The sequence below is a fragment of the Pongo pygmaeus genome, chromosome 18 (assembly GCF_028885625.2).
Source record: "Pongo pygmaeus isolate AG05252 chromosome 18, NHGRI_mPonPyg2-v2.0_pri, whole genome shotgun sequence".
Classification (NCBI taxonomy): Eukaryota; Metazoa; Chordata; class Mammalia; order Primates; family Hominidae; genus Pongo; species Pongo pygmaeus.
In genome coordinates, this window is record NC_072391.2 from 72,091,859 (window position 1) to 72,104,737 (window position 12,879).

Genomic DNA, 12,879 nt, shown 5'->3' on the forward strand with positions numbered 1-12,879 from the left:
GTTAAAATACTCCAATGAAATGGGTGCACTGGCTCACGCCTATACCCAGGCTGGAGTGCAGTGGCGCAATCTCCGCTCACGGCAACCTCGGCCTCCCGGGTTCACGCCATTCTCCTGTCTCAGCCTTCCGAGTATCTGGGACTACAGGCACCCGCCACCACGCCCAGCTAATTTTTTTGTATTTTTAGTAGAGACGGGGTTTCACTGTGTTAGCCAGGATGGTCTCGATCGCCTGACCTCATGATCCACCCGCCTCGGCCTCTCAAAGTGCTGGGATTATAGGCGTGAGCCACCGTGCCTGGCTGAACAGACATCTCTCAAAAGAAGACATACAAATGGCAAACAGTATATGAAAAGATGCTCAGCATCATTGATCATCAGAGAAATGCAAATCAAAACTACAATGAGATATCATCTCACACCGGTTAAAATGGCTGTTATCCAAAAGACAGGCAATAATGAATGCTGGCAAGGATGTGGAGAAAAGGGAACTCTCATACACTGTTGGTAGGAATGTAAATTAGTACAGCCACTGTGGAGAACAGTATGGTGATTCCTCAAAAAACAAAGAATAGAACTATCATATGATCCAGCAATCCCACTGCTAGGTATATACCCCAAAGAAAAAAAAACAGTATAGCGAAGAGACATCTGCATGCCCGTATTTATTGCAGTATTACTCACAATAGCCAAGGTCTGGAAGCAACCTAAATGTTCATCAACAGACAAACGGAAAAGAAAATGTGGTGCATATACACAATGGAGTACTATTCATCCATGAAAAAGAATGCAATCCTATCATTTACAACAACATGGAAGGAACTAGAGGACATTATGTCCAGTGAAACAAGCCAGGCACAGAAAAATAAACTTTGCATGTTCTCACTCATTTGTGGGAGCTAAAAATTAAAACAATTGAACTCATGAAGATAGAGAGCAGAATGACGGTTACCACAGGCTGGGAAGCGTAGTGGGGTAGAGCAGGGGGAGCCAGAAGTGGGGATGGTTAATGGGTAGAAAAATATAGTTAGGCAGAATGAAAAATAGCCAGTATTTGACAGCACAACAGGGTGATTATAGTCAACAATAATTTATTGTACATTTAAAAACAACTGAAAGGGTATGATTAGAATGTTTATAACAGAAAAAAATGATAAATGCTTAAGGTGATGGATACCCAATTTGCCCTAATGTGATTATTACTCATTATATGCCTGTATCAAAATATCTCATGTGCCCCATAAATATATACACATACCAGTTACCCATAAATTTCTTTTTAAAAAATGGAAACAGTAAAACAAAAAACAAAACAAAACAAAAAAGTCTCAAATGCTTGCTGAAGGTGTACCTCGGAAAAATTAGCAGTGAGTTAAATTAATGGCTGTGAATAGTAGAATATAAAATAAGAAGCTTGACAAAAGGGTAAAAACAAAACACAAAAATCAAATAAACAAAAATGGAAAAAAATTCCAGTACCTTGAAACAAACTTTATGAAAGTTTTTTTAAATTAATATATAAACATAGAAAAAAATTCTGCCAGAAACGCTGGCTCACTCCTGTAACCCCACTACTTTGGGAGGTCAAGGTGGGTAGATCACCTGAGGTCAGGAGTTCGAGACCAGCCTGGCCAACATGGTGAAACTCTGTCTCTACTGAAAGTACAAAAGCTAGCCAAGTGTGGTGGCACACACCTGTTATCCCAGCTACTAGGGAGGCTGAGGCAGGAGAATCATTTGAATCCAGGAGGAGGAGGTTGCAGTGAGCTGAGATGCTGAGATTGTGCCACTACACTCTAGCCTGGATGACATAGAGAGACTCCATCTCAAAAAAAAAAAAAAAACAGAAAAGGAAAGAAAAGAAAAAAATTCAGGTAATGTCTCAGAGCGAGACTCTGTCTCCAAAAATAAAAAGGAAAGAAAAAAGTTCAGGTAATGTTCTAATGAAGATGAATCCCTGGAGAAATTAGACTATGTAATTTGATAATCTGGATTTATAAATATCTATGTGTGTTTTCCCGACTTTATCACAGTATAAATATTGATTTTTAACATACTATTCTGACTTAAATAAGCCTTGGGTTTATTTTCTTATGGAAAGCTTAATTAATTTAAACTTCCTAAATTACATAACTATTTATATGAATTATAGGAGTTATTTCCACAAAATATTTAAAATTACTAAAATATAAAAATTACATTAAATCGAATGAATGAAAACAACTGATGCTTTTAAAAAAATGTTTGCTCTTATGCTCTAATGAAAATTTTTTTTCTTTTTTGAGAGATGGTCTCCCTTTTTCAGGCAGGTTGGAGTGCAGTGGCACGATCTTGGCTCAATACAACCTCGACCTCTTGGGCTTGAGCAATTCTCCCACCTCCGCCTCCCAAGTAGCTGGGACTACAGGTGGTTGCTACCATGCCTGGCTAATTTTTTGCATTTTTTGCAGAGATGGGGTTTTGCCATATTGCCCAGGCTGGTCTCAAACTCCTAAGTTCAAGCAATCTGCCCGCTTCAGCCTCCCAAAGTGCTGGGACTACAGGTATAAGTCACTGCACCCAGCTGAACTTTCTATAATAATAAGGATCACAAGAACTGAGTCTACAGCCTGGTGAACATGGGGAGATCCATCTCTAAAAAAAAACCTCAAAAATTAGCCAGGCATTGTGGCTTGCACCTGTACTCCCAGCTACTCTGGAGGCTGACATGGGAAGATCGTTTGAGCCCAGGAGGTCAAGCCTGAAGTGAGCTGTGATTGTGCCATTGCATTCCAGCCTGGGTAACAGAGTAAGATCTTGTCTCAAAAAAAAAAAAAAAAGAAGAACAACAACAACTTAGCTATTCTATTACAGTATCAAGGTAAATATGTTTAATATTTCTCTAACAAACTCTTAATATAAACTTTTGCTTCTGTGTTATAATATCAACTTAAATTATAATTTCAAAATCTTTAATTTTAAGACCTTGAACTAATATTAATGAATAACCTTTGAATATAGAAATAACGTCTAAGCATAATTTTATATATATACATATATATATAAATTTTTTTTTTTTTTTTTTAAGAGATAGGGTCTCACTCTGTCACCTAGACTGGAGTGCAGTGGTCTGATCACAGCTCATTGCAGCCTCGAACTCCTGGGCTCAAGCAATCCTCCCGCCTTAGCTTCCTGAGTAGCTGGGATGACAGGTGCATGCCACCAGCCCAGCTATTTTTTTATTTTTTAGAAACAGGGTCTCACTATGTTGTCCAGGCTCATTTCAAACTCCAGGCCTCAAAGGATCCTCCCACCTCGGCCTCTCAAAGTGCTAGGATTATAGGCATGAGGCACCACACCCAGCCAAGAGTATCTTTTGAAAATTGAGTCATGAAACATAATTTTTACACACACACGCAACCATCCTTGCTCCTTATTTTGATACTATTTATTTATTTATTTATTTATTTGAGACAGGGTCTCACTCTGTCACCCAGGTTGGAGTGCAGTGGTGTGATCACACCTCACTGCAGCCTTAACCTCCTTGGCTCCAACAATCCTCCTACCTCAGCCTTCTGGGAGGCTGAGACTACTGGTATGCACCATCACACCAAGCTAATTTGTTTATTTTTTGTAGAGATGGGGTTTCACTACGTTGGCCAGGCTGGTCTCCAACTCCTAGGCCCAAGTGATCCTCCCTCCTCAGACTCCCAAAGTGCTGGGATTACAGGTGTGAGCCACCATGCCCAGTCTTGATTGTTTATTGATTGTCCAGTTAATAGGGTGAAAGGATTTACAAATACCTTTTGATCACATTAGTACACATGCTTACTTCTGCTGCCTTAAAAATGTCAAATATTATCTATGATTGTAAGAGGATGTGTTTGCAAGATAATACATGTGTTTCTTGATTTATCAAGGAGAAAAATGGAATAATTTTGCCTTATATATTACGTGTTGACAAAGCTAGCCAAATGTTATGGATTTTCTTGTAAAACAAAAATGCCTTGTGGAAAAGATTTTTATGCAAAACATTATATGGATAGTACACAAAAGGAATAAAACTAAAATGCCAGCCTAGGCAACATAGCAAGACCCTACCTCTACAAAAAAACAAAATAATTTGACATGATGGCATACACCTGTAGTCCTAGCAACTTGAGAGGCTGAGGTGGGAGGATCACTTGAGCCCAGGAGTTCAAGGCTGCAGTGAGCTGTGATCATGCCACTTGTAGTGCAGCCTGAGTGACACAGTGAGACCCTGTCTCTAAAAAAGAAAAATAACACCTAAAATGTAGGTTTTCTTTCCATTTAAACAGCAACTGATCTCTGAGCACATCATTTGTTTAAAACAGTAAAAACTTAGTCTACACCTAGAGAGCAGAGGTTCACCAAAATACATGTTACTTTTTGTGTTTTTCATAAAGCTCCTGAATCATATGCCTAAATCCCTTGTTTTTTAAAAACGCTACCATTCTTAATAATTTTTATCACTTACTGCTGTATTTAACTTTAGTTTCACTATATATCAAGACTGCAATCATTTCTTATCTTATTTATTTATTTATTTATTTATTTATTTATTTATTTATTTATTGAGATGGAGTTTAGCTCGTGTTGCCCAGGCTGGAATGCATGTGGCGTGATCTCAGCTCACTGCAACCTCCACCTCACGGGTTCAAGCGATTCTCCTGCCTCAGCCACCCGAGTAGCTGGGATTACAGGCATGCACCACCACACCAAGCTAATTCTGTATTTTTAGTAGAGATGGATTTACACCATGTTGGCCGGGCTAGTCACGAACTCCTGACCTCAGGCAATCCACTTGCCTCGGCCTCCCAAAGTGTTGGGATTACAGGCATGAGCCACCGCACCAGCCATTTCTTATCTTTAGACCCTTATATAACAACTCTTTTTTGCCAAATTCAGGTCCTATGTTCAAAATAATAAAATGGTCAAGATGTCTTTTCAGCTTAAACTACTTTTGGGTTTCCCACATGGCCACAGGGTAAACTATAATTCGCCCCTCAACTTATAAAAGGAATGATACTCAAAATAATTAGGTATGCTTGTCATTCTGCAGATTTTTAATGAGCTCTATACCGTGCATGCCTCCATATTATCAAATCCACAGTATGTGGAAAGCTAGCAAAGAAAAGTGCAGCCTCCCCAGATTAATTATAGACAAGTAAAATGTTGTTAATATGAATACATTTCAGCAACTGTTTACTTTTCAGTTTGGATAGAAACACATTCATGTTCACGCACAAAGACTGGCATATAACTGTTGGCAAGATTAATCCTTTTTTTAAGAAAAAAAGAAAGATTTTGTTTCTAGATTTAAATATGTTCACCAACTGGTGACAATTATACAATTTATGGGATTAATTAGAGGACCCTGGAGATTTAATAATATCCTCACTGTTCATAACATGCTCTTGCTCTCAAGGCAATCACTGATGCAGTCTTACAAAACGATTACATGTCATTTGCAAACAGAAGACTTCATTCTATTTCAATCTGATACAGGTAGTTATTATAAATTAACTGGAGCCATTCCATCCCCCCATTCACAGATAATTTCTCCTTTTCATTTACCCTTGCCAAAGGGTTCCTGCTACAAGCTACAGATCAGAAAAAAAGTCCTCTGAAGAAATATCAGGGGCCAGGTGTGGTTCACGCCTGTAATCCCAACATTTTGGGAGGCTGAAGCAGGAACACTGCTTGAGCCCAGGAGTTCGAAACCAGCCTGGGCAACAGAGTGAAACAAAATATATATTTTTTCTTTATATATAGGTATATACATATCTATATAGAGAAAGAGAGATACAAAGAAATATCAGAAGAGCCTTGGTCAAAAAAGAACCAGGTTTCCTTGAGGGTTGATGTCCTAGGAAACAGACTCAAAGCTACATGTTTCTCATCAGAATGTACCAAGGGTGGTCGGACACAGTGGCTCATGCCTATAATCCCAGCACTTTTGGAGGCCGAGACAGGGAGATTGCTTGAGGTCAGGAGTTTGAAACCAGCCTGGCAAACATGATGAAACTCCGTCTCTACTAAAAATACAAAAATTAGCCTGGCATGTTGGTGCACCCTTGTAATCCCAGCTACTGAGGGAGGCTGAGACAGGAGAATTGCTTGAATTTGGGAGGTGGAGGTTGCAGTAAGCCAAGATCACACCACTGCAATCCAGCCTGGGCAAAAGAGCAAGACTCTGTCTCAAAAAAAAAGAAGGTACCAAGGGATTATGTCTGGATTTCCAGGACTCTCTTTGCCTAGAAGGCAGCAATTTTGTGAAACAGGCTGCTGTTAATCTAAGATCAGGAAAAAAAAAAAAGATTATGTGAAATGATATGAACTCATTTAATCGCACTTAATGTTCTATTTCTAAGGGCCACATAAGAAAAATTATTTTCTTTCTTCGTGATCTATCCCTAACCTTCAACTCAATTGTTTTGTAGTTAAATAATTTACAAACTGAAGTGAAATACACATTCAGTGATACCTTGCTCCAGCTGACCCCTTAGAATTTAGAAAATAAAAATATAATAAAAATAATTAATATAAATTATAAGCTAATAAATTGTCATATAAACTTAAGAATGATTATGTAGAAAAATTACACATATTGATCCTTATCTACTAAAAAAATGGTTGAATGTTATGCAAAGTCCCTTTTCTAAGTTTCTTCACTTTTTATGATCATGCTATTTACATACATTCAACAAAAATTGTCTTGCTAGCCCTGTGGGAGGCCGAGGCGGGTAGAGCACGAGGTCAAGAGATTGAGACCATCCTGGCCAACATGGTGAAACCCCGTCTCTACTAAAAACACAAAAGTTAGCTGGACATGGTGGCATGCACCTATAATCCCAGCTACTCAGGAGGCTGAGGCAGGAGAATTGCTTGAACCTGGGCGTCCGGAGGTTGCAGTGAGCCGAGATCGTGCCACTGCAATCCAACCTGGGTGACAGAGCAAGACTCCATCTCAAAAAAAAAAAAATTGTCTTGCTTCTAGGATATAGTGGAATAAATCAAATACCATGCCAAAAATCTCATTTCATTAATAAGCTAAGCCTGCTGGTAAAGAACAGAGAAGTCTTTGTATGGGGAAACAATGCCTATAAAGTCCTCCCAGGAAACTGGCTGTTACCTGCTTTATTACCTATGAAACCCCAGACTCACAGGTAGGCAAGATGCCACTGAGTATCAACAAACTTGGGCATCTCATAGAAAGAGGTAGAGTTGAACTGATGGCTTCTGGTTCCTGAACTTGGGAGACAAGCTGATTGGGGTACGGGGACAGAAACCCAAATGCGGCCGGGCATGGTAGCTCATGCCTGTAATCCCAGCACTTTGGGAGGCCAAGATGGGCGGATCACTTGAGGTTAGGAGTTCGAGACCATCCTGGCCAACAGGGTTAAACCCTGTCTGTACTAAAAATACAAAAATTAGCCAGGCATGATGGCGTGCATCTATAATCCCAGCTACTCAGGAGGCTGAGGCAGGAGAATCACTTGAACCCAGGAGTGGATGTTGCAGTGAGCCGAGCTCACACCACTGCACTCCAGCCTGGGTGACAAAGTGAGACCCAGTCTCAAAAAATAAATAAATAAATAAAAACAAAAAATCAAACGCAATATGAACGAACAAACAAAAAAGTCACATCTGGCACATTAAAAATAACTTACAATCCTAAGAGATTTACAAACTTCAAGACAGGAGTTAACTTTTAACTTAGTGTATGACTGTAGTTTTGCTACCACAAAGATGTCATATATGACTATATAAATACAACAAAGCATTAAATAAATGACACTGAATCGTAAAATTGCTAAACCAATTTCTGTGGTCAAACCCCTGTCCTCAGAGACCTGACCACAAAGAGGAACTACTGGAGCAAAGATGACTCTGCCCTGCCATCATTCTGACCAAGGGTGAACATCACATGCCACAGAGAGGAAAGACAAACAAACAACGCTGTACCTTGTGATAAACCAAAAATAATCGGGTTACTGAAACACATAAAATCCTGAGCATTTCCTGCAAGTTAGAGAATCACTAATAAAATGACTCTATCCCTGAATTGTGCAATGCTGATGCCTGAAAACGTCAGAACTTTCTACATATGATAAGCATGTGAGGGAGCAGCTGTTTTTCCACCAGGAATAGACTAATTGTAAACTTCGCAACCTTAACAACTCTGTAGGCTTTTCTCCTTTACTTATATCTGCCATGCATATCTGACTTCCTTGCAGCTTCTTTGCAAGGGAACCTCTTTCTCTTTCTTGAGGCAGAGTCTCGCTCGGTCGCCCAGGTCGGAGTGCAGTGGCTTAATCTCAGCTCATTGCAACCTTTGCCTCCCGGGTTCAAGTGATTCTTGTGTCTCAGCCTTTTGAGTAGCTAGAATTACAGGTGTGCGCCACCACACCTAGCTAATTTTTGTATTTTTAGTAGAGACCAGGTTGGCCAGGCTGGTCTTGAACTTCTGACCTTAAGTGATCTGCCTGCCTTGGCCTCCCAAAGTGCTGGGATTACAGGTGTGAGCCACCATGCCCAGCCAACTTCTTTCCCGTTCTAAGTACTTTTGTCTCTGACTTCCTTTCACAAAGGGAAAGACAAAAACCTTCTGAACAAATTCTAAGAGACGTATCAGAGGAGACGCTATGGCATGTCACTCTGCCACCATAACACAACTTGGTTATGTTGAACAGCACCATGCTGGGTCTTGCTCTGTCACATTTCGCTGGTCAACATAACCAAATTTATGTGTTCCGTTGCCCAAGAAGCACATGCACCATGAAATACATACTGCGCTAACACACTGCAGCTTTCCAACCAAGGTGGAATCATATACCCCTGATGCCACCCAAACACTGCTCCTCCAACTTCCCTGTGGGCGCCACTGACCTTCACAGAATTGTCTTGACTGGAGGTAGCAAGAATGTGCTCGCTGTCTGGGTGCCAGTCCAGGCCATGGATTTTGGAGAGGTGGGCGGCTAGATATTCCACTGCTGTACTGGGTTTCTGCAACAGATCAGCACCTAATGTTATCGATTTAGAAAGAACTCTTTGAGTGTCTATCACGTAAAAGTCTGCTAGGTAGTGAGTGAGGATGCAAAAATACTACCAGATACTGTCTCTAGCCTACACAGACTTTGTTTGTTTTGGTTAAGCCAAACAAAACACCATCACCAAAAGACTTATCCAACGCTCCTTCACATGGTCTGGAAATGCGCCTGTGAGCCTCATTTCTTCCCACTTCATTGAAGGATATAAGGTAGTAGGTGCTTTTCACCCCCTTTTTTGTTTTTTGAGACGAAGTCTTGCCCTGTCACCCAGGTTGAAGTGCAGTGGCACGATCACAGCTCACTGCAGCCTCAACTTCCTGGGCTCAAGCAGTCCTCCCACCTCTGCCCTCCAAGTAGCTGGGACTACAGGTGCATGCCACCATGCCTGGCTAATTTTTTTGTATTTTTTGTAGAGATGGGGTTTTGCATGTTGTCCAGGCTGGTCTTGAACTCCTGGGCTCAAGCGACCCACCTGCTCTGGCCTCCCAAAGTGCTGGGATTACAGGCACGATCCACTGTGCCCGGCCTCACACTTTAATAGTGCAATCTGACAATTCCCACTCGCCTTCCCCATGATCACCCAAGAAGAGAGACTGAGACATCCAAATGGACCCAGCTTCAACAAGAGGGTAAAACCATCCATCTTAAAGTGATGGAGCACTAAGATTCTGAAGGAGAATGAACGTACATCACAAGAAAAAACAATACATGATTAATAAGCATAGAAAATAAACAGGCCAGGCACGGTGGCTCACGCCTGTAATTCCAGCACTTTGGGAGGCCAAGATGGGTGGATCACCTGAGGTCAGGAGTTTGTGGCCAGACTGGCCAACATGGTGAAGCTGGTCTCGAACTCCTGGCCTTAAGCAATCCTCTTGCCATGGCCTCCCAAAGTGTTGGGATTACAGGTTTAAGCCACTTTTCCCAGCCCAAAATTTTTGCTGTCTTAAGGGAATAATCCAAACTCACAAAAAGCTTTAGATACAAAAGAAGTTCATCTTGATATTATCTGAAACACTAGAAAACCAGAAAAAAACCTAAATGATCAACAAATGGGAAATAATGAAGCTCAATCAATATACTACAGCTATGTGATACCATATGATGATACAATCTGATGTAGCCACTGAAAATTACACTTAGAGCTTATAGTACGAGGATAATGCATCTGTTCTAATGTTAAATAAAAAAAAAGTGTACACAACTACATATACAGTATGACAAACTAAGTTTAAAAAAAAAAGCATAAGAACAGAAAACACCAAAATGTTAGCATTTGTCTCTGGGTAGTAGGATTATGAATGATTTTTATTTTTTCATTTATATTTTCTACAGAAAGCAGGTATTACTTCTATAATTAGCATTAGTCTATGAGGTTAAGAGTGCAGTCTCCAGGCTGGGTGGAGTGGCTCACACCTGTAATCCCAGCGTTTTGGGAGTCCAAGGCAGGAAGATCACTTGAGACCAAAAGTCAAGACCAGCCTGGGCAACACAGTAAGATTCCCATCTCTACAAAAAAAAATTTTTTTTTAATTACCTCATCATAGTGGTGCATACCCACAGTCCTAGCTACTCAGCCGGGAGGATCACTTGAGTCCAGGAGTTTGAGGCTGCAGTGAGCTATGATTGTGCAACTGCACTCCAACCTGGGAGACAGAGGGAGACTGTGTCTCAAAAACAAAAAACAGAGTGCAGTCTCTAGAACCAGCCGGCCTGGGTTCAAATTTTGGCAGCAAATTTGTTTCGATTTACTCATCTGTAGAACAGGGATAATAATAGCACCGTACTGGCCAGGCGCAGTGGCTCACACCTGTAATCCCAGCACCTTGGGAGGCGAAGGCGGGTGGATCACCTGAGGTCAGGAGTTCAAGACCAGCCTGACCAACAGGGTGAAACCCCGTCTCTACTAAAAACACAAAAATTAGCCAGGCGTGATGGTGGGCACCTGTAATCCCAGCTACTTGGGAGGCTGAGGCAGGAGAATCACTTGAACCTGGGAGATGGAGGTTGCAGTGAGCCAAGAACGCGCCATCGCACTCCAGCCTGGGCAACAGAGGGAGACTCTGTCTCCCAAAAAAAAAAACAACAACAAAAACAAACAAACAAAAACATGTACTTTAGAGGCTAATTATAAAGAAACATTAATCAATAAATGTAAAACTCTTAAAAGAATGCCTATGTACAATAAATGCTCAGTAAATGTTAATATGATAGTCATACATGAGACTGGATTAAAATCCACTGTTAGCACCTGACACTGAACTTTGTGAAGTCTGTAATGCTTGCTGCCATCAGTGCTGCTTTGACACTACAAAGTGCCAGAGAAGTGAAAATATAATCAACAACTCACCTGAGCAGAAGTCCTAAGTATCATTATTTTTATTTTATTTCTTTATTTATTTTTTGCATCTTGCTCTGTCACCCAGGCTGGAGTGCAGTGGCGTGATCTCGGCTCACTGCAAGCTCCGCCTCCCGGGTTCAAGCGATTCTCCTGCCTCAGCCTCCTGAGTAGCTGGGACTACAGGCGCCCGCCACCACGCCCGGCTAATATTTTGTATTTTTAGTAGAGACGGGGTTTCACCATGTTAGCCAGGATGGTCTCAATCTCCTGACCTCGTGATCCGACCTCGTGATCCACCCGCCTCGGCCTCCCAAAGTGCTGGGATTACAGGCGTGAGCCACCACGCCCAGCCGAAAATGCTGTTCTAGTGGCAAATTGAATAAAACCAATCACCATTTAGGAAATAAAGAAGGCCAGGAGCAGTGGCTCATGTCTGTAATCCCAGCACTTTGGGAGGCTGAGGTGGGAGGATCGCTTGACCCCAGGAGTTCGAGGCCAGCTTCAGCAATCTTGTCTCTACAAAAAAAAAATTTTTTTAATTGGCTGGGTGTGGTGGCATGTACCTGTAGTCCCAGTTACTCAGGAGGCTGAGGCAGGAGAATAGCTTGAGCCCAAGAGGTCGAGGCTGCAGTGAGCCATAGTCACACCACTACACTCCAGCCTGGATGATACAGTGAGGCTCCATCTCAAAAAAAAAAGAAGGGGAAAATGGCCATAAAGGAACAGAAGACAAAAACTAACATATAGAAGATGCGGCCAGGCATGGTGGCTCACGCTTGTAATCCCAGCACTTTGGGGGGCTGAGGCAGGCAGATCACTTGAGGTCGGGAGTTCAAGACCATCCTGGCCAACATGGTGAAACCCCATCTCTACTAAAAAATACAAAAATTAGCTGGGCGTGGTGGTATGCACCTATAGTTCCAGCTGCTGGGGAGGCTGAGGCAGGAGAATTGCTTGAACCTAGGAGGCGTAGGTTGCAGTAAGCCAAGGTCCCCACTGCACTCCAGCCTGGACGACAGAGTGAGACTCTATCTCAAGAAAAAAAAAAAAAAGGAGATGCACCTTTCCAACCTCTATGAAATCACCTTCTCACCTAAGAGCTATCTAAGGCAGAGGGCTTCCGCCACATAAGCCTTCCCCAGCATGTCCTGGAGCCTAATGCAGCAGACAGGATCTGCCACGCCTGATCTCTGCTCCACTTCTCGCTTCTCTTCCAAATGTATGAAGGGAAGTGAGCAGCCGGAAGATAAGACAGTGGGGACATCCCTGAACAAGCCATCCCCACAACGCCTGAGCATCTCTAGCCCCAGGTCTCACAGGCAGGAAGCAGGATTTACACCCAGGTCTCCTGGCAGTGATGGCTCCGTTCATTATTACCTAACAGTCTGAAAGCCAATGCAGGGGAGGCCTTTTCTCTATGCCGTGACCCTCACTGAGGCCAACACAATCAACTTCAGTAGACTTTTCATTACAGCCACAGCCAAG

General features: G+C 41.9%; 1 protein-coding gene across 8 annotated transcripts in view; it reads right to left on the reverse strand.

The window, feature by feature from the left end:
* The window catches only part of WDR59 (WD repeat domain 59), a 131,542-nt gene that overhangs the window by 75,744 nt on the left and 42,919 nt on the right, over positions 1-12,879 (reverse strand). For all 8 annotated transcript variants that reach the window (XM_063654536.1, XM_063654537.1, XM_063654538.1 and 5 more), the window contains exon 8: positions 8,893-9,009. In XM_063654536.1, the coding sequence (XP_063510606.1) occupies positions 8,893-9,009 (117 nt within the window). The remainder of the gene's footprint in view (positions 1-8,892; positions 9,010-12,879) is intronic.